The sequence below is a fragment of the Nannobrachium achirus genome (genome assembly GCF_963921795.1).
Source record: "Nannobrachium achirus genome assembly, chromosome: 8".
Classification (NCBI taxonomy): domain Eukaryota; kingdom Metazoa; phylum Chordata; class Actinopteri; order Myctophiformes; family Myctophidae; genus Nannobrachium; species Nannobrachium achirus.
The window spans coordinates 38,607,200-38,633,774 of NC_137817.1; the positions used below are offsets into that span (position 1 = coordinate 38,607,200).

General features: G+C 43.0%; 1 protein-coding gene across 2 annotated transcripts; it reads right to left on the reverse strand.

Moving 5' to 3' along the window:
• On the reverse strand, positions 1-26,570 carry akap1b (A kinase (PRKA) anchor protein 1b). 2 transcript variants are annotated; one of them, XM_080731207.1, is made up of 11 exons: positions 26,451-26,570; positions 13,667-15,402; positions 7,962-8,086; positions 6,456-6,582; positions 5,691-5,818; positions 3,683-3,857; positions 2,664-2,814; positions 2,162-2,229; positions 1,673-1,746; positions 1,510-1,575; positions 1-802 (listed from the first exon to the last, which is right to left on the reverse strand). In XM_080731207.1, the coding sequence occupies exons 2-11, from the start codon at positions 15,375-15,377 to the stop codon at positions 740-742; spliced, it is 2,688 nt and encodes an 895-aa protein (XP_080587333.1). In that variant the 5' UTR covers positions 15,378-15,402; positions 26,451-26,570; the 3' UTR covers positions 1-739. The 2 variants fall into 2 exon arrangements, with proteins under 2 accessions (XP_080587333.1, XP_080587334.1); XM_080731208.1 differs by lacking the exon at positions 26,451-26,570 and adding an exon at positions 24,463-24,592.
• Positions 26,571-26,575: the final 5 nt, after the last annotated feature.

Sequence of the window (26,575 nt, forward strand, 5' to 3'; positions counted from 1 at the left end):
TACGCACAAGACTGTCACATATAGAACTAGTGTCTGAAAATGAATCTCCCAAACTGTACAAGACGGAGGAGTGGATTGCCTGTTGTCACAGTACACGTGTGTATGTGTGTGTGTGTAGGTGACGGCGGAGGTGACGACAACGTTGGTCCTCTCCGTTGACCGACACAGATATTAGAGTTGAGATAAAGAGGCAGAGCATGATGACAATCCATAGTCAGATAGTGTGTCGAGGTCCAGAAGGAAGTTTTAGGTAGGACGGAAGGGGGAAGAGAAAAAAAAGAAAAAAAAAAGAAAGAAAAAGAAAAAAAGAATCGGATTTACTTTTATTTAGTTACAATATAGATTTGTTTTTAAAATGTACAAGTACTTGGTTTTCTTTTTCTCCTTTTAATTTATTTTGGTGTGTAGGGAGGGAGATGGGCAGAGAAAGTACCGACTCATTCTCAAGCAGTACTTGGTTCTCATAGGTTTTGCCTGCGTACAATATCTTTTAATTTAATTTTAAAGGTGGTGTAGAAAAAACAAACAAAAGAAGCGAAAAAAGAAACAAACAATCTCGTATCCAGTGGTCATGTCCCACTGAGGTGTTGTGAAAGACATCTGGTGGGTAATGGGTTCCAGACCCTTTCAGAGGGGAACCACGGGTCAGAAATGATGCAGACGTGGAGTGGAAGAGGGAAGATGGAGGGCCTTATAGGGCTGGATGGGGTGGTGGGGCTGGATGGGGTGGTGGGACTGTTCAAAAGCTGTCCACCCAGGTTCCAAACCCTCTCTCAGCCAACGTACGATTCAACAGAATTGCCTGCAGGGAGGAGACAATTGTCCATTACAAGGATTTCATGAATTGACACACACAATTAGGGATGCAGTCAAGTGTTTCTCCATGATCTCACAAATTAAACAAGTTTTTCATAGTAGATCAGGGGTCTTCAACAGGGGGTCGGGGTCCTCAGAGTTACTACAGGGGGTCCCTCCAAATCTTTGTGTAATAGAAACTGTTTTTCTCCTTTTTTATATGTTAACCACTTGAACACTAGCATCCATATTCTGAGAACTTTAGCCAAAAATAGCAGATCTACAAGCTCACATCGCCTCGCAGCGCGGGTGTTGTGAGCTTGTAGATTGGCCATAAGAGGTTTGGTGTAGAGGGGAAAAAGAGCAGACTAGGTACAGAGTGAAAGGTCATGTTTCTTAAGTATTGATGGTTCAAGTGGTTAAATATATGAAAACACAAATTGACATGAATCCAAAATACACGATCGTGCTGTCAAACGATGAAACTATATGGAATCTATGAAATGGTTGTGGGGGTCCCTGCTTCATCTCTCTCTCAACTAAGGGGTCCTTGTTTTAATACAGACGTGCATATAGCAAATAGGACCCTCATGTAAGTCTACAATTATAGCTGATAATACAATTCTGTATGGAGAAAATTAATGGGACATTTACTTCTTCAGAATCTCACTTGAGGTTTATACCAAGACCAATGTAGGAGCACTCCAAACATACCTCCTCTCCTACCATGTTCCACAGCTGAACCAATGGGAGGCCTGTGTTGTTATCGTAGTTTGAGACCTTTACAAGGAGAGAGCGAGAGAGAGAAACGCAGAGTCAACAAATGATGACCTTGACCGAGTCGTCCAGGTGCACAATGCTGAATAGCAGGGTTTACCTGTGCAAGCAGTGGTACTCCTCTGGTCATCTCCTCCAGCGCTGTGCTGGCCTCTGTAGAAAACCTATCCTCTCCTGTTGAAGGGGATTTATTGCACATGTTGACAGACAGCTAATGGGCCTTGGCTTGTAAGCACATAGTTACAAAGTACATTTGCAAAGTGAGTCTGTTGACAGATATGAAATGTGTAGCTGTTTAATGTAACAGAATTAAACAAAAAAATAATAATCTATATCGTCTCTGTCGGGCAGAAACCTCGTATCTCCAAGTTTCAAATTTGTATGTTTTTTTCGTAAAGTAAAGCCCTGCTTCATCATACATGACCTTTGCACAAAAGTAGTGAAAACAGCAGATTGTGTGCTTGTAGATCGGCTGTTTTCACTGGTTTAGTACGTTTTGTACATGATAAATACGAAATGAACGGTTTTGGACATACAAGGTTTCCACCCGACAACGACGATATATGAAAACGAAGGATGGCACGTCTACCTGGAAGTGGGGCGATGTTGTCAAGTAATACCTCAGCACCTTGGAAAGGCAAAGTTACAAAGTCCGACCTATGAAATAAACAGAACGAGTGAGTTTTTCAGCCAAAGATGGTGTCCCGACTTTGAGGCTGAACACAAGAGGGGGCGCAGAATTATAAAGTGCATGAGTGATGCCAACCAACAGAGCAGACAATTTGGCTATGTAGAACTAAGCAAATGCAAAACATTTTGACGAACAACCAACAGACAAAACAGATAAAATTTGCTGCTCTTCATACACAAGTGTCAATAACCAAGATGTCATGTAATACGTGCATGGTGAACACAGCAACACACAATAAGTTGTAAAACTGTGTTACATGCAGACTTTCGATGGAATTAAACTAGTTCTCTAAATATAGACATCGGCCACTGAAAAAAAAAAAAAAAAAAAAAATCACTAAATGAAAAGTCCAGAAGATAACATTTCTAGATTTGTCAGCTTAATGGGGGAGGTGGTTTACCGTATTTGCCGTAACGTGTCAATCTTGACTCTGTCGTAGCCTCCGTAGTCCACGTATCTGATCTCAACCTCGTTGGTCTCTTTGTAGAAGGTAATCACCTGGGCTCTCCACCAGGCTCCTTCTATTGCTGGCGCTGCACAGATCACACCCACTGACACACACACACACACACACAAACATTTCGTGTTCATTATGCCCGTCAGAAGGGCGGAATGGCCGAAGGCGAGGGATTATGTTTTCACTCCTGCACTGTCCGTTTGTCCGTCTGTGAACACCTAATCTCCGGCAAGTTGGACCGATCTGCGTGAAACTTTGCACGCACACAGGTTCTATTTTCCGTTAAGAGCTGGTGAGACCCCTATTACTTAACAAACACAGTCTATAGCAATGTATATATATATATATATATATATATATGGGAATATAAAGCCATTTAGCACTTACTTTAATCAATTAGATTCTACCCAAAGGCAGCGGACTAGAGTAATGACCCTTTGAAACCCTGAGGTCAGGCAGAAACCCTGAGTAAAAAGGTTAAGACTTGATATTGAGGTAAGGTCTATAATTATAACCACATGTATAAGTCATTATTATAATGCACTTAAAAAGCATTATAATATTATAGTTTGTAAGTGTTGGTCATAATGCATTTAAACTCAGTGGAACAGCACATACCTGTAACACTTTATTTTAACAGAAATACCTTAGAATACCTTATAAAGGTTGCTAAAAGTCTAGTCTAACCTAACACGGATATTCTATGCCCCCGGCAGATCTCACCGGCTCCTCCGGCGTCTCAAAATGACGCAGAGGGGGACATGACTTCTGCTGCTGTCCGCTTTCAGTAAGTGAGGAAGTGATCCGCGGTGGAAAACGAGTGATAAATCATAGCGATTTTATAATTATAATGGATAAGCCTAAACAAACTAACTATAATTATGAAAGATGCAATGTATCTAATGTGAATTTTTCTCTGTCATTCTGTTTGAAAGACAGACATGGCATTCATGGTGCCTTACCTGCTGGCGAGGGCAGGGCAGGCGTGCCCGGCTGGGAGTAACAGAGGAACATCTGTTGGTCCAGGCTGCGCAGGGCGTGGTAGGTAGGGTGAGTGTGCTGCTGGACAAACACATGGCCGGCCGACACGATGTTCACCACGATCACCTCCACCGTCACACCACTGGGAAGCATCAGCTGGGGAGACCAAGCCATAAACATGTACAATGCTGTATTTCCAGTGTTTCTCAAACTTGAACATTTCAAGGTCTCCCCTTAACTCTTGACAGTGTACAAATGTACAATTTGTACACTGTCAGAGTTACAGACTTTAGACCCCCCTAAAGGAACCCACAGAGTCCCTAGAATCCACTTTGAACTGTATTCGACTTTGAACAACACATGCACAGAGCGGAATGAGCATCAGAATGGTTGACATTGCCAATGTTGAGATCATGATCATATAGTGATCCAAACACGGCAAGGCAAATCCAATTCCTCTTGTTTTGCAATCGGGTTAGGTTTTTCAAAAATGATAAACACCCTGTAGTCTGCATTCTGCAATTCCTCAGTTATATTTAACATTGTAAAGGCAGAAACATGTGAAGATGCAATAAAGTAACAAGAAAATCTACTCTTGCCACTTGTGTGGTAAATTGAAATAGCACCTTTATCCAAGGCAGAGATTGTGCAATACATTCACCCAGTCCACTTGTGTGGTAAATTTAAATAGCACCTTTATCCAAGGCAGAGATTGTGCAATACATTCACCCAGTCTCACACACACACATTCATACACAGATGGCGGAGGAAACCATGCAAGGCACCAACCTGCTCACCGGGAGCAACTAGGGTTTCAGAGTCTTGCTCAAGGACTCTTCAACACAAACTCTGAGGGAGCCCGGGATCGAACTGGGAACCCTTCGGGAACCCTCCATGTTCTAAGACGGCAACTCTACCCCTGAGCCACTGCCGCCACTGTGTGCGACCCATTGCCTAATATACAAAGTTGTTGATCTAAGGGGCCTTTTCCACCAAAAGAACCTTGGTTCAAGAACCAGTACCGTTCAACTTTCTTGGAACCTTGGTTTGTTCTTGCGAACCGGCTTGCGTTTCCACCAGATTGAACTTGAGGAACCAAGGATTTTGTGGTTACCGTTCCGAACCAAATTGAACGGTTTCGGAAACCCACTCGGTTCTCTGTGGAAAAGCTCACCTCTGGTTCATCCCATAGGCGGGAGAAAGAACCCAAACCGGTTCTTTGCGGGTCAAAAAGCAACCCAAGAGGATACCGCACTAGACAAGTCAGAGTGTGGTGGTAACAAAACAAGGCTAGTTACTGTATATTTACCAACATGGAAGGAAAGTAAATTAAACCATTTAGAACGGGTACACATTTTGTGTTTCATTATTTTATGCTTTAACTATTGAAAAATAGCAGATATACAAGCTCACAGCGCGGCACCGAGTGCCGCGCTGCCAGCTTGTAGATCTGCTATTTTTGAAAAATCGTGAAAATTAGAATTTTGACCCGATTCTATAAGTGTCTTTTGAATCCTTCCGAGGTTTTTTTTGAAAAACCTATGTTTCTATGTCAGCAATCTGGCCAGCCATCGTCAAAGAAAAGGTCCTTTTCACTTCAACTGGAGCTCAGTTAGTCTGTTCTTGAGAGACTACTATGACAGTAGTTCTCAAACCTTTTCACGTGAAAGACGCCCAAAATGATATGTATTTGGCAAAGGACCCCCATCTCAAAATATTTAGTTCCAGGGACCACCCAGAAGCAAAATTTGAGTTACAAACGTTCGCTTTGAAAATACATATTCAAAGATTTTCACGACTTTTTTTCAAAAATAGCAGATCTACAAGCTCGCAGCGCAGCACTCGGTGCCGCGCTGTGAGCTTGTATATCTGCTATTTTTCACTGGTTAAAGCATTCAATAATTCTAGGCCTAAATGGGTTAAAGCACAGGCAAGGAATAAAGTACATGTTTCCTGGTGGTGTGGTGGAGGAGTAGCAGGCAGCCTTACCCAGGATGTCATGGGCAGCGAGGGTAAGGTGAGGGGCGGGGCAGCAGGGGCATACAGGTTGGTCAAATCCAAGTCTTTGAACTTCTTCCCAATCAACGACAGAGCTTTGTCAACCTGCTGCTGGGTGCCTGGGTGGTTAAACAAATAAAGATAATGTCAATTTACTTACGGGAAGCGCATGCCGCAACTGTACACTGAACTGTACACTGAACTGTACACGGCCACTATAAAAAAAATCAGTGAAACCGGCTTTACTCAGTTCAGTTGAAGGTTACAACTGAACTACCTGCTGAGGTTGCAAAGCCCTAGATTCAAGTAGAAAGTTTAAATAAAAAATAATTATTCCACGATAACGGAGACAAACATTACTGGTGGAAAACGGTAGAACAAATAGAAGAGTTTATTAGAGCTGTCACGATTATGATATTTTACATGACGATTATTTATCACTCAAATAATTGTGATTAACGATTTAATTGTGTTTTTGTCGTTGACAATTACATTTACGTTTGGCTTTTAAGTTTTTAAGTTTCACATGGTAGATATGACACATAACCTAAATATACAAAGAAATTACTGAGATATTTGACAACTTTATACTTAAAAGAAAATGTATCTATTTTTTACTTTAAAAAAAATATATGAAAGCTTTTCAACATGGAAACGATTATGACGATTATGAAAAATAATCACGATTATGTCAAATAATTGAGATTAGACGACTATGTAATAATTGTGACAGCCCTAGGGTTTATTCTCTCTCACCTTCTATGTGACAGATCTGGAACTCTTGTGTGTAAGGCAAGGTGGAAATGTAGATTTTTGCTCCCGAGTTTTGCTTGAGGAAGCTCACGTATCTTCCCTGCTTCCCAATTAACCGTCCAACCAGATGCTGTTGAGAAGCAGACACATCTCAGAGAAGACACCAAATCACATCAAGAGGAATAGACAGTTGGTGTTAAAATGGAAGCAGTCATTAGGTCTGCTATACTTCAACACTGGGATTGTTAGGATTTACAACCAAGACACGATTTGTCCTGTCCAAACTCTGAGTTGCTGAGGATCTCTGCGCATCAGAACACCTCACTCAAATCTGTTCTAGGACTGAACGAATACATAATGTATATCTAGTACTCCCCCCCCGTAATATACGGTGTACAGCGTGAAAGGAGCCCCTTAAACACAGCAATGTCAAACTGGTCAAACTAGCAATAAAATACATGTTCAATGTTAAAATAACAATTACTGAAAACACGTCGCAGTCTGTAGATAAATAGACTCCATTTTCGGTGATTGACATGGTTCCATAGAAGACATGCAGACTTCTACGGAATCAAAATGAATGAAATCAGTCGTGGCGACTGAGAAATTGAATCCATGCACTTATAAAGTACACGATCAAGGCAAACGCTCCTTACAAATGAATCCACATCTTGAACAAACGGTTCACCCAGCATTAAAAACCTTGCTTGTAAACTGCAATGCATTAGACATTATTACATAATCCAATACTTTTAACCGATTATTAGATATTACTATCATTTAATATAGTAATCAACGATCAATCATTTTACCCCCAATGTGTTCACTGTGACCGGCAACATCCCTTCTTTCAACCCTCACCCCAGCACATGTGGAGGACTTGGCTACCCTCTCCCTGGTTCCATGTTTGGAGAAAACTTATGGAAAATCCTACAGAGAAATCTAATGTGCGCTCTATTTAAATAGAAACTACTTAATCATTTTTGTGGGAGCAGGCGACAGTGGTGCGATCAGCTCCACTCAAGGTGGGTAATCTTTGCCCTTGATCTCCGTCCCATCTGCAGGCCTCTCCTCGCCTTGGTAAATGATTAATTATGTGATAGGCTCACTGGACAGACAGACTCCATTGACCTGATTTATGCAGTTCCTTAAAGCAGGGCCTGGGAATCAAACTCGACTCCAGAAACCTACCACTGGCACCGCTGAGGCTTGAATATGACTATTTCCGCAGCCGGTCCATCAAGACTCAATCATACGGCTAATTATGTCCAATAAGGGTATGTACACGTTACAGTCAAGCCCTACGGGAAGTAGCCACAATGCACGCACACAAAGCGACAACCTTCTAAAAGTGCTTCCTAAAGTTACAGAAAAGTTTTCACTTTTTGAAAAGGGTCAATAATGTGGAACATCTTTTTCTGGTAGTAGTAGGATCAATACAAATCCACACTGGGAATTTGAGCCACAAAATGGAAATCATGAAGATGTGTCTTTGTGGTTCTTGCTCACCTTTGGCACCTCAATATCCCAAATGATGACCTCTGAACTCTGGCCAGTTGTCTGACTGCCCAAGCTGTCCCCAGCTCCCATAGTGCAGCCACTGTCCACAGAGTCCATACTGTTGACATCAGAACCTGGGCACACGCACACAAACAGGACATTCATTAACGTTCACATCACCTTAACAAAAGAGAACAGGGGGTGCAACGATTAATCGCAAATCTATTATTAAATTAGTTGCCAACTAATTTAATAACCGAATCGGCAACCAATCCCTGGAATTTGTATTAATACCGTGCAGGAATATTCTTGAATATTTATTTTTAAATTACCTATTTGAAAAGAGTACTGTTACCCTTTAGCCTGACGAATGTGTAGCGATTCCTTAGTAAAATGTATGCATTCAGAAAAAAGGTATTTATTTTGTTTATTTGTCTTTTATTAGAAACCTAATTGGCAGCCGAGCAAAATGTAATAAATTATGTATTTTTTTATGAATTATTCGTCTTTAATGTATTTTTGTTAGTTAGAACAGTGACTAAAAAACCTCAAATCTAATCCCATTAATCGAGTAATCGTTTAAATAATCATCAGATTGGGCGTCTGGTGGCCTAGTGGACCAGGCGCATACCATATAGGCATTGCCATTTCGGCATCAATGCCTGTCGGCGTCGCCGGTTCGATTCCCGATCCGAGTGACCTTTGCCGCATGTCACTCCCTGTCTCTCCCCCATTTCCTGTCAGTCTACTGTCCTATCCAATAAAGGCAAAAAATAAAAAAAAGAATCTTTAAAAAAAGTAAAAAATAAAATAATAATCGTCAGATTAAATAATCATTAGTTGAACACACCAGCACAGTTAATTAAGTGCATTGCAGAATTTGGGGGTTTGGTGCAGAAGAGAGGCGTTTTTTTTGTTTGTTTTTTATAGATACATAAGCATTTAGATGATATCTAAGAGACACTGGATAGACAGGTAGTTATGATGACACATTTGGATGCTCTTAAATCCTTTTCATGGCACCACAAGTCTGCCCTCAGATAAAAAATCTCCGAACAGCCTCAGGATGCTTAATAACAAGCAGACATGAAAGTAAACTTTAATATACTGTTAATTAATAAATGTTAAATGTCTTCAACGGCACGGAATCTGCTGCTTTAGAATACTATATGCCACTGGTTCTCAACCTGTGGGTCGGGATCCCCAGGGGGGTCCCCAAATTATTTTGGGCCCCAGATGATTAACTTAATGTGCAACTTTGTTTTCTCTCTCAACAGTAAACAAACCTGTATAGAGGGTATCTGCACATTTCTAAAGTGACGATTTAAGGAGTTTTTAATACCTGACAAATTAAACATTGGCCAAATTGTCAAATATTAGAGGCAGAAATTTTGAAAATAGACGATCTACATGCTCACAACGCCTCGCGGCATGTAGATCTGCTATTTTCTGCAATAGAACCGCTATACAAAATGTAATGCCTCAACACTTGGTGCTCGTAGGATGGGGGGGTCGGTCCCCAGTTAAAATGTGATTATTTTGGGGGTCGCAGCCTGAAAAGGATGAGAACCACTGCTTTAGGATACTATATGCCACCAAGTGGCTTCAAGTACAAGTTGATGTGATCGATGCGGCTAACCGCCGGGACATGTTGCTTTTTCACTGTAGGAATAAAAGTAAGAGTTAAAAAAATGCTAAGAATCTAAAAGCCCCACTGGCAGCCTCTGTGCTTCTTACACCGAAGGCTTACACAAGACGAAAGAACATGGTATCGTACCAAATTCTGGGCCCTAAGTACATTAACTAATGAAAAACAGCAGATCTACAAGCTCACAGCGCGCGCTGCGAGCTTGATGGATCTGCTATTTTTGAAAAATCGTGAAAAGTCTTGGAATATTTCAAATCCTTCTAAGGTTTTTTGAAAACCCTATGTTTCTATGTCAGTGGTGCTCAAACTTTTCCATGTGAAGGACCCCCATTTGGCCACGGACCTCAAAATATTTAGTTCCAGGGACCCCCCACCAGCAAAATTTGAGTTACAAATGTTTGCTTAAAAAATACATATATTCAAAGATTTGCACACATTTTCACAACTTTTCAAAAATAGAAGATCTACAAGCTCGCAGCGCTTCACTTGGTGCCGCGCTGTGAGCTTGTATATCTGCTATTTATCATCAGCTAAAATAACGAAGGCCCCTCCACCTTGGGCCCTGGTAACTCAGTCCCACTTTTTCCCCCCTTGTGACACCGCTGCATCAACGTCAGTAGGGTTCATCCTGGAATCTCTTTGATATGTTGGCCTGAGGGTAGTGCTAGAAGACAGGTCATGGTGCCACTCAAACAGAGAATCTCTTTGATATGTTGGCCTGAGGGTAGTGCTAGAAGACAGGTCATGGTGCCACTCAAACAGAGAATCTCTTTGATATGTTGGCCTGAGGGTAGTGCTAGAAGACAGGTCATGGTGCCACTCAAACAGAGAATCTCTTTGATATGTTGGCCTGAGGGTAGTGCTAGAAGACAGGTCATGGTGCCACTCAAACAGAGAATCTCTTTGATATGTTGGCCTGAGGGTAGTGCTAGAAGACAGGTCATGGTGCCACTCAAACAGAGAATCTCTTTGATATGTTGGCCTGAGGGTAGTGCTAGAAGACAGGTCATGGTGCCACTCAAACAGAGAATCTCTTTGATATGTTGGCCTGAGGGTAGTGCTAGAAGACAGGTCATGGTGCCACTCAAATAGAGAATCTCTTTGATATGTTGGCCTGAGGGTAGTGCTAGAAGACAGGTCATGGTGCCACTCAAATAGAGAATCTCTTTGATATGTTGGCCTGAGGGTAGTGCTAGAAGACAGGTCATGGTGCCACTCAAACAGAGAATCTCTTTGATATGTTGGCCTGAGGGTAGTGCTAGAAGACAGGTCATGGTGCCACTCAAATAGACTTCAGGGAGAACGAATACCTTAGAATGTTTCATGGCAATCTTTAGCCTGGAAACCAGACGACAAAACATATTTCGCTCACCCAGAGTTGTGGGTTCATGGCAATCTTTAGCCTGGAAACCAGACGACAAAACATATTTCGCTCACCCAGAGTTGTGGGTGACCAATCAGAGCTACGTTTGAATCCGTTTGTAACCGCCACTTGGAAATTAATCTTCCAGACTAATTCCAGACTAATATCTAAGCAGTGATATTAGTCTGCCCATGCCAGCCAGACTAGGCAATCTCCCCATTTAGAGTTTGCAATATTGTGTGCAATTGGACATTTTGGCCTAAAGGTGGCACAAGAGGAAAGGCCATGGGGTCACAACAATTACTGTGTTCACCCACTGGAGTTATTCAAAGTGCATGGATCAACCAGGCCAGCAGTTTTCAAAACATTTTGTTTGGAATCAGACTGATCAACATAGCCATCCTTAGACTAATCCAATATTCTGGTAACTCAATGTTTTCCACAGAAGGCACAGATGGGTTGTTTTTAGTGAATTACCCCAATGATTAACAGGTCAATTTATACAACAGTAATTCAATGTTGTTTTACCCATTTTCTGTCCAATCAGACCAGGAGACCAAATACAACCACATCGGTTTTAACATCAAGGTCAGACGTTAAGGTTTATTACTACTGCACTTACAGAGCACTGTTGATGGCGGTGAAGCACATACCTTTCTCTAACATTATACTTCAGTGTTTCCCCTGTTTTTATTCTAATGTATAATCCGAGGTCTACCACTACAATATCCCATATGAAATTGGCTAAAAGGAGTAGTTCACCCCAAAAATGACTTTTTTTCTATTAATTACTCACCTCATGGAGACTTGAGTTCAATAATATTTTTTGGTTTCGTTACTAAGCCAATTTTTTATTACGACTGAAATACCCCCCTTGCCATACATCAGTGACAAAAAAAACAGTACTTTCCTAGTTTAGACAATACCTAAAAGTAGGATCAAAAGTGAATCACTTTGAGAATTCTGGGCTAGTTAGGACCTTGTGTGCTTCCTTGCCTAATAAACGTGAGCCCTGGTCATATTTTACTACAATATGGTAAATGAATCCCCTTCTACCACCAATAAGCATCACAACCAGACAGTCCCAATCAGGGGTGTCACACCACATTCTGGGCCCTGGGTACAAGGATTCACTGCTGGCCCCCCATGAATATTCTTCATAGGGGGAGGGGGGGTTTAACCCTTTTATACTGGGAACGCATCATTGTCTCCACAGGCCGAAGGCATGGGGGAGAGTATGTTTTCCCCTTCGTCCGTCCGTGCGTGCGTGCGTCCGTCCGTGTGTCCTCGCAGTTTGTGTGCACCTAATCTCAGTCGCCGTTGGCCCGGTCGCTGCCAAAGTGAGCACACACATTCCCTGGATGCCAATCTAGAACCTCTGCCCTAACTTTTTCAAATGGGCCTTTTCTAGCGCCACCTACATTTCTGTGCACTACTCTTACAGATTTTGTCGAAAAATCCTACAAATCGGTAGGCAGTATCTCGATAGTCATGTGATCGACACGGATCTGTCCGATTTTGCATATTCCATCCTGATTGGCTAAGATTGGCTTCCAACGTTTGTAGGATTGAGCAGTTTTGAACAAAATGCCAATCCCAAACGCAAATTGCAATTATCATGAAATCGCGCACACACGTTCCCACTAGGTCGAGGAAGAAATGCCACTTCAAATTTTTGAAATCAGCCTCATGGTGGCGCTATAACAGGCCGATTTGTGGTTTTACCTATAACTCCACCGATCAGTTTCAAACTTTGTAAGCACACTCCCTAGAGGCCAAGGAAAAACCCTTTTCCTGCATTTTTCACATCAGCCTTTTATAGCGCCACCAGGAGGCCGACTTATGTAAGACACAATTTTTCCTATTATTCCTTGAGATTTTATCCAAAAATCATGCAAATCGGTACACAGTATCTCTATAGTCATGTGATCAAGTCCGAACCGTCTGATATTTCATATTCCATCCTAATTGGCTAATATTGGCTTCCAAAGTTTGCAGGATTGCTCAGTTTTTGAACAAAATGCTTCAAATAATCAACGCAGCTTGCGATTACCGTGAAATTTGCCACACATGTTCCCACTATGTCAAGGAACAAATGCTACCCTTTTCACGTTGGCCTGTTATAGCGCCACCAGCAGGTAGACTTTAGCAAAACACATTTTTGGAACACAATGCCTCAAATCATGCATGCAGTGTCCGATTGCCATGAAAGGTCTAAGGTGAAGAACATATGCCAGCCTTTTTACATTGGCCTATTATATAGTAGTACCACCGCCTGGCCTGGTGGAGACCTGTGCTCGGAAGAGCACTGCTTCTAGTTAAGCATTATTTTCAAAGACTTGTACAGTATATCTGCTATTTTTTTAATCATGAAAATGTGTGCAAGTCTTTGAATATTTCAAATTCATCTAAGGTTTTTTGAAAAAACTATGTTTCCCATCTCAAAATATTTAGTTCCAGGGACCCACCAAAAAAAATTGAGTTACAAATGTCCGCTTAAATACATGTATATTCAAAGATTTGCACACATTTTCAAAAATAGCAGATCTACAAGCTCGCAGCGTGGCACTCGGTGCCACACTGTGAGCTTGTACATCTGCTATTTTTCAATAGCTAAATAATTAAGGCCCCTCAAGGCCCTAGTAGCTCAGTCCCACTCCCCCCCCCCCCTGTGAGGCCCCTTGTCCCAATAGCAGAGCTCACCTCCAGACTGATCCGTCTCCGTCTCACTCGTGGCATGAGCTCCATTCCGTAAGCCCACCCCGTTGAGCCTCTTCATCTCATACACAGCGTCTATGCCGTGCTCCTCCGTCAAGGCCACCGCAGCTGCTGCCGCCTCCGAGGCTGCCTCGGCAGATAGCTGAGGCAGCAAGGGCTCCGACATGTCTTTAACCCGTATCAAATCCCCCTGTTTCTCAGGCATGCTGGTCTGAAGGTTCCTGTTGCTGACGCCATCCTCAGAGTGGAAAGTGCTGCAGGCCGAGTCCTCTGCCAAGCCCTCGACTCCCTTCAGTCTGTCCAGGACAGGCAGCGGTGATCCCTGTGCCGCTTGGTGTGAACTCATGGGCATTGAATGGCTTCTCTCTACGTTACCCTCTTCGTCATCCCGGTGACAAACTTCTGCAGGCTCCCAAACTAGTGCAGAGGAGCATCCGTTAGGGAGCCCTTGTTCTTCCCTCTCGCGCTCTCTCGACTCTGAGCCGATTGGGGAGGGACCTCCCTGTAGGAGGGAGTGCTGTTCCGCTGCCATTTCCCTTGTGATTGGCTGTTGCTGAGAGCATAGCCCACCGTTGGCCAGTGGCGTACTGCTGATGCAGCCAGGTTGGCTGCTGTCTGTGTCCTGGCACCTGACAACACCAAGGACTTCCTGGGTGGCTGCCGAGATCACTTCAGTGATCAGGCCGGCAGCCAGATGTTCCAACTCCTTCTCCTCGTTGCGCGCAATGCTCTCCTCCTGCTGCCCTTGGGACACAAGGTTGTCTTCCGAGGCCAAGTCTAGGGTAGTGGAGTCTTGGACTGGCACCTGATCTACAGGGGCTGTGGCTGGAGTTAAAGAGATAGGTGTGCTGGTTAGGACATGGTGAAAGGAGCTTTGCGTTGATGCGGGGGACTTGGGCGTAGATTCTTTTTGGGCCTTAGCAAGGGTGGCTGGAGAATAGACATTCTCATCTTTGGTGGAGATGGTGGCATGGAGATCGTTGATGGGTTGGGATGCGCAGCGTACCGACACCTCTTGGGCTGCAATCTCACCCTCTGGCTCGGGCCTCTCTGTCTTAGTGAGGCCTGTTGCCGTGAGGGAGTTATGGGTGACTTGTGGTGACTGATAGGACAAGAGGGCTGCTTCTGCTCTAGATTCTAGAGCAGAGACAGGTTCTTGAACTACGTCTTTCTCATGCTGTGCTACCAATGTAGGTAATGCACCTTGATCTGGGTCCTTGCGGTCTTTCTCTGGTACCTGAAAGGATGGGGGCTCCTCTATGCTTGGTGGCAATCGGCTGGAGACTGCAGCCTTGGTATTTTTTTCGAGGTCCGTTCTGACTTTGTCATTGAGCAGGACTTCTATTTCAAAACACTGGTCCTGTGTAGGTGACGTTTTGGTGGCCTGGATATGAACCTGGGCAATGACTTCCTGTTCTGTGGACCTCTGCTCTTTGACATTTGTAGGTCTGTCTCTACTAGCCTGTGGCTGGGTGCTGGGGGTTGTGTCAATTGTTGGGGATATGGTGCCTTTCTCCACCAGACCGTTGCTGCCTTCTGTCGAGGGGGTCAGATGGCCCATAGTGGGGGGAGTCTCTTCTGCAGTATCGTGGCTGGTGATTCGCTCTTTCTTGCGTGAGATGTACCACCACCAACCTATTAGCGCCAGGACACCAGGCAGCGTGTAGGGGACAACAGAGCGGAACCTCAGCGGCATCTCCACAGGACCCTAGCAGCTACACCTAACAGAGGAGACACACACATAACTCATGTTAGTTTAACATCTCCATAGGACCCTAGCAGCTACACCTAACAGAGGAGACACACACATAACTCATGTTAGTTTAACATCTCCACAGGACCCTAGCAGCTACAACTAAAACAGAGGAGACACACACAGAACTCATGTTAGTTTAACATCTCCACAGGACCCTAGCAGCTACACCTAACAGAGGAGACACACACATAACTCATGTTAGTTTAACAACAAGGACTGTTCACATTCAACTTAGTTGAACTCGCGAATGCTGGTCCATTGCAATGCCCTGTACCTCTGGTCTTCTATCCTACCAGATAGGTAAGCGATTTTGACACATATGCTAAAGACGGGTGTTACCAATGCTACCAATTAAGGTTCCATTCAGGTCAAGCAGAGTCACAGTGCATGTTGGCTCACTGGAAAGGCTCTGCTACAAAATGGACAAGTACCTTAATTAGTATCATTGTAACACATGTGTTTACCCTAGCATTTCATGTCAATAGGGATGGCCACTGACATGGAATAAACAGACTGCTATACAAAATATGGATGAAGGGAGTATGATGTCACCCATTGGTTTCTACATACAAGTTGATTGGTTTATTAACAATCATCACTACACCAATGTTCAACCCATCTTCATATAATTGGTCATCACTAATGCATTATAATAATAGCCCTTACCCGTTCAAAGATATGAGCTCCCAAATGATGTGCAGTGTGTGGGTTATGGGATGTGCACTGTGCACACAGTATATGCGGGATGGAAAGTAACTTTAACTGGTGCTTGCATGATGTAGGAGCATCAATGTAAGAAACCCGTTTCTTTTAATGGCTCCAGAGATACTGTCCCCCCCCCCCCCTCCCCCCGCCCGCCCGCCTGCACACACACACACTCCCCCTTTGTGTGTGATTGTGCATGGCCTGAACAACAGCGCCCCTCCCTTAACATGTGTGGTCACAAAAGGTACTGTAGGCTAAATAGATATAGATACACCATAAAAATGCTATTATACAGCATACGATTTGTGAAAGTGACAAACGGGCTTCACAGTTATGTCAGGTGTGTTCATATGCTGATGGTGATGCGATTTCAGATCAATTGCTCCAGCCACCGAGGAGAAACGCTGAGACACTCAGACACTCAGACATTCGCTAAATTATATGTTAGATGGGTGTATAAGGTAAATAGAATCAAGTGTTAAGTTCCCAAAGGCTAGATGCGACAGAACTTTTCCCTGACGATGGCTAGCCAGATTGTGTGAACAGTGACATACGGAAGGTGTACTCTTTGGCTCTGCCCCATCTCAACACAGAAGGGGGGTAAATCTTTCTTATTTCCACACTACAGCTTTAACGTATATGGTTCAATATTGAAAATGAGTGGTAGTCCCCTTTAAATGGAATAAAATGTATTTTACAGCCAGAGGAGGGGAATACGCGTTCTAAATGTTGGGAGCATGTAGAACAGCTATGGTCCTGGTACAGCAACAAAAATGTAAGCCCACAGACATCGCCTGCGGTCTCAATATCTCCTGCCTCACCTTATCACCACACACTCATTGTACCAGGAATTATTAAAGACACAGACTTGTTTAAACACTTATAGCATGTTTAACACTATACATGTTTTGTAGCTGTGTTCGACAGGTGACCAAAACTCATCCTCCTGGCGCAAGTCTTGCAGCTAATTTATTGTTCTAATTGTGTGTCTTTATTAGGTAACTTTATTGTGCGGCACTATAACTATAATTATATTAGCGTCTCCCACACAGATGAACGATACGGTCTGTAACAGCAGTCAAGCTAGTGTGAGAAGAACACACAGAGGGAGAGACGGCAGGAGATGAGAGGGAGAGACATGTCTCCGTCTCAGTGGTGCTTATGCTGAAATTGAAAGACACATGAATGGGATATATGGATATAAGGATAATCTGTCATGTAGACTACCTGAGGAAATGACCACCAGCCTAGAAGCTAGGCTAGCTAGTTGTCATCTCATCTCATCTCTGTTAATAACACAAATTAACTTCCAGAGGGTGAGTGAGACAGATTTAATTCCAGATGTCCTTCTGTTGGATTTTGATTGGCTGTCAATGTTTCTTTTATATAAAATGATAAGATCATCCTATTCGTTGTGTGGATATGGAGTTATTTTGGGCTCTCCTGTCTTATCTCCGTATAGCAAAGAAACCATGTTTGGTGGCCACTGCTTTATAGAATATTGTTGTCCAACGTGTCCATGACTGTTTAAAATTAAGCATCCTTTGTAATCAATAATTCACAGAAAGAAAGCCGAGCTATGCAAGGGAATGCTACTGAAATCTGCTTGTGCTCCATGGCAGTTTGGTCTTCATTAGCAAAGACTTGACTAGTCCAGAAATTACAGTAGTACTTAACCACTTAAACCTTTTAGGACAAATAGTGAAAATGGCCCATCTACCATCTCATGGTGCAACATCTTTTATTTTCGGGGAGATTTCTTTTTTGCCTATAATAACATGCCCAAAATTGGTACGGTAGGGTTAATGTGGTTATAAAATAGGAGCTCCCAATATGTTGGATTAAAAGCGTCTGCTAAATGCCTAAACTGTAAACTGTAAAACTTTAAATGTATCATTCAATTGCTGATGCAAATGTGTAAAGTGATGACATTACAGGATAGAATGTATTATGCTTTGGTTTTTCATTGGTACACACCTTTGGGGACGATACCCATTTTAGGGATGGGTATCGTTAGGATTTCAGTTTTGCTTATCGGTTAAGTCTCCAAAATAAAAATAGAAATCTGTATTTACCAAGGGCAGTAGTGTTATACAATGACAATAACAAATATAAGCAGTCTGAGCAGCATTGGGACCAAATACTATATCTAAACTGAATTCACTGCAAAACTGCAAATAATATTACCTTAAATAAATATTTAAAGGAATAAAACATTCAGTACTGTACACAACAGCTGCTTACATCCAAACTAAACAGTCCTTTGATGACAAACTTGTGACCACTAGTTGACACTCACACTTCTTTTCTGCCAAATTAAACGGGGTCTCACCTACTGTATAACAAACTTCATATTAGATTGCTTTCCACGGTCCATACAAATTTTGCAAGCCTGCCTGCTGCTCGCATCTAACGAATACGCTGCCTTTTGTGTGTAGGAACACAAGTCAGAAAGGCCCTGGCCCCTGACAGATAGTTAAATACATCTTATAAGATATGTAGTCATGAAACCTTTATTTGAACGGTTACAGCATGTCTGATATACAGATCAATCTCAGAAAATTAGAATATTTTGTAAAAAAGCATTGCAGATGCCATAACACCCCAAATCATAACTGACTTCGGAAACTTCCCAAAGGACTTCAAGCAATGCTGACTTCAGAAGGTTGACATTTCTCCAATATAATGGACTTATGCCATAAAAATTCAAAAGTTTAACGAAAAAAGGTTTGGAATAATTCGAATATATGAAGGTTTCAAGAAATATATGAACGTTTCAAGATCATTTTCTGAGATTGATTTTTTATATATATATCTATACTATAATTTTGCGAATGTCTGAGTGAGTGAGTGTCTGTCTGTCTGTCTGTCTGTCTGTCTGTCTCAGCGTTTCTCCTCAGTGGCTGGAGCAATTGATCTGAAATCGCATCACCATCAGCATATGAACACACCTGACATAACTGTGAAGCCCGTTTGTCACTTTCACAAATCGTATGCTGTATAATAGCATTTTTATGGTGTATCTATATCTATTTAGCCTACAGTACCTTTTGTGACCACACATGTTAAGGGAGGGGCGCTGTTGTTCAGGCCATGCACAATCACACACAAACACACACACACACACACACACACACACACACGGGGGGGGGGGGGGGGGGGGGGGGGGGGGGGAGTGTGGTGTGTGCAGGCGGGCAGGCGGGCGGGCGGGCGGGGGGGGGGGGGGGGGGAGGGGGGGGGGTTCTGGCCCCGTTACAGATGTTGTCCAAAAATCATGCAGATCGGTACACAGTATCTCTGTAGCCGTTAAATGGAACGGGTATTTCTTACATTGATGCTCCTACATATTAGCATGCAAGCACCAGTTAAAGTTACTTTCCATCCCTCATATACTGTGTGCACAGTGCACATCCCATAACCCACACACTGCACATCATTTCGGAGCTCATATCTTTGAACGGGTAAGGGCTAGTATATATATATATATATATATATATATATATTTTTTTTTTTACTAGTGCATATAGTAACCGATATGGTTTATCCTTATCGGTTTCTGCTTGGAACCGAATTGCGGTACCCATACCTAGTTGTAATGAACATTAGTCATCTGTCCAATATGATAATGCATTAGTCCAGAGGGAGTGGGATGTCCAGAGCGGCAGGTCTGCCAGCCGTCAAAATAGACGGCCTCAGGACACTGAGCTCTATGGAGTCATTTACAGTACATTTCACATGGGAGTGGGGACTTCATCTAGGGAATTGGCAGGGTGTGTCACTTTCAACAAGATCTCAAATTCATTAGATGTGTTCAGTCAACACAGCTCAGCGTCTGACAAACAAATGGTGTGCGCAGAAGACAAGTCTCTGTGATGAGCGGTGATATGCTTGTCAGAAACAAGCATATCATCATGTTAAAATGTAATTAAACATAAGTGTATAATTAATTACAAGTGTCTGTAGCATTTATTTATCCCCAGTGTCCATGTAATGGGACATGGGGCCCATGAACTACAGAGTTACTGTTGCAACCATTTCGGCCACTGTGCCATACAACAGGACACAGTGAATTTGACATAGCTGCACTGCAAAGGTACTAAGGCCCCATCCACACGGAGACATATTTAGGTGAATACGCGCACGTTTTTAATAATTTAGATTAGAGATGCTCCGATTGCAATTTTTGGGGCCGATACCGATCACAGATGAACTGGAATCAGTATCTGCCGATACCGATATTCCCGATCACAGCGTCAAATCCATAAATTATTCTATTTATTGTGTTACTGTAGCAGCATTTATATATTTAATGATTCTTCTTACAAAACATTGACATTGTATATTAAAGGAGCTATAGTCAACTTTTTCATTGTAGGGCCGACACTTTGTTTACATCCTAGTCTATATAGACTAGAATGTAAACAAGTGTCGGTCTGACAATGGCCAAAATGATTATTTCATCATTATTTTACACTTTTTGTGGTCATTTTTTAATAGAAACACATATATGAAACTTATTTTTGTATAAAATATTTTCGAAACATTATTCTTATTTTAGCATCCGTTTTTCAAGAAAAAGTTGACTATAGCTCCCGGCGGGAATCAAACCTATGACCTTCTAGCTGTGAGGCGACAGCACACTGACACACCATGCCCCCTGACCTAAGTTGGCCTAAGTTGTGAAACTTGGATATCAGGCTGAAACTGACATAAATAAAATGAATAATTGCAGTTACAACTAAGTGAAACTGAATAATACATTATATGAGCATGTTTGTGTAGCTGATTTAACCATGGCTTTGTCTTAAAGAACCAAAATATCACATAATAGCAGCATGTAGTGGAATTGTGACATTTCTGCACTTACTTACACATGGAATTCCATGACCTTTGGTCAAACATGAGAAGAATAACCTTATGAGATTAGACCCAGTATAACGGACAGTTTTTTTTATCTTCATCTCTCTTTGCTCTCTGATTTGACTATCTACAGTGTGTTCAACTTTCATTAATTAATAATTAAAAAATATAATATATATAATAATTAAAAACTATCTGAGTCAATTTCATCAAGCGTCCCACTGACCAATCACAGCACGTCCTGCGAAGTTTGGCCAATGGGACCCTGGGCGCACAACAAACCTTGAGCAGTTTGTGCCAAGATGTAGGCCACACTTCCGTTTACATTTTTGGGACTGGACATTTTTGAGGAACCGGACAGTCAGTTGTTGGAGCTTAACTCCTTACAGGAGCACCGCTCAAAAAAAAGAAAAAAAAAAAGGAAAAAAACAAAAACAAAAAAAAGAATGCAATTATACTCAAACATCTAAATTCACAGCCTTGTTGGAAACCTGGCTGGTTTTAAGTTCACTTAAGGCCATTTAAAAATAGATTACAGCCTAATGGAAACGTAAAACCAACCAAACAGGAAAACACAAGTGTGGAAAGAAGGGGTCTTTTTGGTCGTCGTTGGGGAATCAGAACAGAGAAAGTGGCCTTTAAACCTTTTTCCAGTAGGTAGCTGTGGCGTTAAAGGACAACTTTGTTTTTTTACAACAAGGTTTCATATTTTAGATTGTAATTAGAGAAAAGAAAAGGTGAGTGTTAAAATGTTTTCATTAGCTTCGTTCTATTGTTTTATCGCGTTTACCGTGCTAAAATGTGGGGCATGCGTACGCATTGGGGCATGTGTACAAGTGGCTAAATATGTAATTTTAGACACAATAAGCCAGCAGTTTCTTTATTGCTATTTACAGTAACACTGCTAGCCCCCATAAGTCACATCCAACCATGAAAGGTTGCGTTGTATCTTGGGAATGGGCTTATTGTGTGGAAAATGACATATTTAGCAACTTGTACGCATGCCCCAACCACTGAAATAAGAATCTCTAAAACAATAGAAATAAGTAAATTAAATAATTTTAACACTCATCTTTTATATTCTTTAATTACAATCTAAAATATGAACCCTTGTTGTAAAAAACTAAAGTTGTCCTTTAACTTTGTCAGCTGTACCTCAGGGGTGGTGGTGGGGTGGGGTAATGACTTAAACCTCCAGCCACCCTACAGAGCATGCCCAGTTCTGCACGCCACTGATTGGACAGAGAGGACTCCCTCTCCATGTTAAAAAAGGAAGTCCAAACATGCCTTTCCTTAACGGACCTGCACGACCGAGCCTTTACAAGGGAGGAATGCGTCACATGGGTGACTCCCTCACGTAGCACTCTTGAGGCAGTCAGGACTTCCACCTCACCTGATCCTCCACACACACACACACACACACACACACACACACACACACACACACACACACACACACACACACACACACACACACACACACACACACACACACACACACACACACACACACACACACACACACACACACACACACACACACACACACACACACACACACACACACACACACACACACACAGTGTGTGCCAAATAAACCTGGACTTTTGACCTCTACAGGCTTGGCTGTCTGGCACTCCTGCCCTGCAGACCAACATCAGACTACAGGCTTACTGATGGACCAATATAACATACTGTACATGGAGAAAACTAAATTTAATGTCTTCAGTCATATCATTGCCGAAAACAATGGGTCATCAGGCAAATTATTCAAAGAAATAAATAACGCACATCCTCCGTTGTTTGGTGCTGAGCTGAAACTGCTAAAGCAGTATTACAAGCAGCATGAATAAACTGAATTTTGACCGTGTTCCTCAGTATGGCAAATTATACACACTTTTACATTTGACAGTAACTTGACTTTACTGTGATGCAACTTTCAGCACCTTTCTGTGGTCACTGTACTGAAATATGCATGGATACACAGGCACTAATTTGTTCGTTATGCTGCCAAGACTACCACACACAGCTTATTTTGAAGGAACACCACTATAGTATGTAGCAGTGGAAGAACCTCATTGAGGGCTGCTGTTTCACCAGGATTAAGCTTTCCACCTAAGAGGCTCAAGTGATGAATGATGCACGATTAGAACAGGTTAGGTACTGTAGAAGACCAAGAATGGTAAACGAGTCTTGTTGAGGCAAGAGAAGATGTTCATGAGCGCGTTTAAGGTGTATTAATAAAAGAAAACAGTCTGAGGAATGCATTTCATACAATTAAGAGTCAATTTTGTAGCAACCTCACTTCATTGTATGGATGACTTTAAACTCAATGAAAAATATATGGTTACACCTTGAATTGCTAAAACATGGTATCACTATGTATATTATATGACCGGTTTTGAGCTTGCAAACTGGCAATGCATTTCTACTTCCGTTCTGTGTTTTTAAGTACAAAGTAAAGAGGTGAACAAAGCATGCACAAATGATAAAATCCCAGCTGCAGGACAGAAGAACAGTCTAAAACTTTAAAAATAAAGTCTGCACACTGGATCATGCTCCATAAGTTTCTTATTTTAAAATACAAAAGGAAGGAGTCATCACCATTGACGTGTACAATTCACTAATGTGTTAAATAATCAAACACCTAATCTAGAGTCTAGACACAAAAGCAGCACGCCCACACAATGCACTGTCCCGCCAAAAAAACGACCACTACAACAACAACCAGCTTCATGATTTCACAAGAGAGGGCCTTCGTGGTATTCTGACCGTGGGGCCGGCCCTTTCCAGGTCACTGATGTGGCGGGATAAGGAAATCAGTGGAACAAGGCTGAGGTGAGGGGATTACAGGAGGGTAAATCAGAAGTCTCACGCTGTGGGCTACCCTCAACTCCCCCGCCACGTCTTGCTTTGCTCTCCCTAGTCTCCTACCCAGCTACAGTACCTACCACACGCCTTCTGTAATACTGCAATAGGCCTCCAGGGCAAACACACAGACATATTCGCCCGATACCATGAACACAAACAGAAGCCACTTGTAAATCACATGTCAGTCTGGGACTGGGACAGCTAGGGTTTAGTTTTTTTGTATGTACTGCACTCTCCTGGGGAGTCTTTCCGTTACTAGTATGTAATGTAGTAGTTTCACTTACTTGGGATGAGACAAACACTGAGTGGGATGAGTTAAAGAGACTGTCAACATTGCACATGTGGTCAATGAACTATAAAGCATGTATCAAACAAACAGGGAAAAAAACTGTAGGGAAGACTTGCATTCCCTGGAACTTATTCACACGAGACTGAGTGCAAATCGAAGGGATCAAATCTATTGTATTTGTAACACCCATAAAAGAGTTATGCTCTGATAATTAATGCAGATATACTTTAACTTCCATATCAGTGGCACTGGCCCACACACACACACACACACTGCCCGTGTTGTGTTTACGACATTCACCTTCAGCAAGGTTAGAAGAACAGAGGCTCTAACGCCCACATGAAGTTGACTCGCTTCTCTCCCTGCTGCCAAGCGGATCCAGTGACTCCCCCTGTCAGGCAAGCAGGCAGCAGGCCTGCCTCGGGACCGGGTGCATGTTGTCCCAGCCAGGCCTGGCCCAGCCAGCACAGGTGCATGAGACTGTAGCACCGCCTTAGACATGAATGTCATGAATCGGCCGGTAGTGTTGGCTGGTGTGCTGACCTTGGAAGGGTATAACAACTCGTGTGTTTGCTTTTACATGTCGGAAAACACAACGCGGTGAACGCACGGACGGTGTGTTGTGTTGTTGGCCCTGCTGCTGCCAGTCTGTAAGCTGCTTATTCCAGTCAGCGTTGCTGTATTTGGAATACGAAGCAAGCTCAGCGTCCCTTTGATATGAGAGAGAGTATCACTCCTCTCTCCACCCTGCGGAGAGCACAGCCCCACGGGCTCACTTAACAACGTGTTTGATTGTTGCTAGTACCGTCGGCTATCAAGACTACTAGCATTATTAATCCAGTAACTGTCGGGGGGGAAGTGGGAGGTGGAACAAGCAAAACACGAATATTGTTAATTTGTTTTTGTTGTGCCCTGCGTGCTGCAATCGCTAATGATTGGCCAAATTCACCTAGTTTATTTTCCCTCCTCCATTTAACAAGCACCGCTACATTACCAACTTTGGACGCTATGCCATGGCCCTCTCTCTCTCTCTCTCTCTCTCTGTCATTACACAGCATATAGGCTACCTGGCATCTACAGTAATAACGATAAAGCAAGCAGCTCCAGCTCGGCGCTGCATGGTTTATCCACATGATCCACTCCACCTATACTAACCTACAACACACGGCCAACAACACGGTCTCTGACATCCGATGCACGGCTTTCTACCGCCGAGGACGTCATTGTTGTGCGGTGTTTCCATGTTGCAGAATAATAATAAGAGGCATCATCAACTTGCTAGCTGTGCTGTGTGACCTACACGGTGCGTAATGAGGAGCATGGTGGCTACAGGCTACAGGCCGCAGCCAGCAGCAGGATGACATTATGGAGTCCCGTTAGCCTCTGCGTTAGCGGTGTCACCAAAAGTCCAAAACATTATGCTGAAAATGACAATACAAAGGGCATGTGGCCATTCTGCGTCCCGTGTGGTCCGTCCTGTCCGTCCCCAACTGTGTCTCGTGGAAGCTGTTTGTTTTAAGGTTAGGAGTTTGACTCACTCACTGACAGTCCATCCAGGACACTGCGGCGGCCATGCTCATCTACACCAGCTCGTTATATTCCTGTGTGTGCGTTGCGCTGCACGACATGTACTTTAAAAAGCATCGCACGCGGGGGAGGTCAATCACGAGTTGCACGGACACGGTTGTCGCATAGATCCATATGGACGTTGTGCGTGGTCACAAGGCGCTAATTCTGCTCTGCGACCCTGGGCCTCCGGACCTTAAGTCTAATAGCCTGTTAGCTCGGCTCTGTGACGCGACAGTGACACACTGCCGGTCTGGCTGATCACTTTAGGATCATTTTGGCTTAGGATCAGTATTGATCACTCGAGTCACGATTCATGTGACATGCAAAAACTGCTCGCTTTAGTGAAGGAATGCCAGTTTGTTCCAGGCAGCCGCGGCTGTGTGCAACAAACTGGCGTTCCTTCCCTAAGCCTTCATTGTATAACGGGATAGCGGCTGGCTAACTGAACCAGGCTAGCCCTGGCTACTGTAGCAGCCCACTGCTGGCTGCTATGTGTTCTGGTGAAGCTCAATGACAAGAAGATCTCTTCACACAAACTGTGGATCAGTTTGACTAGATCGGTGTTAACGGCTTCTTCTTGTGGGTGCCTGGGTGGACATTCTACACGTGTCTTTGCAACACTGCTGCTACCCGTCTTGTGTAAACTAGACGTGTACGCCTGTGTCCTGCCACAATGTTAACGTAAACTCCATACATTTCACTCCACCAGGTTTACTTACTGAATGTTAGTGTCCTCAACGCCGCCACGGTGGAATTAAGTCAAGTGATTTCTAATGTTATGGATGGATTCCGGGCCCAGGGTCTGTCCTCCCAACGTGTCCCACTCAGCCAGTGTCTAGTTCTC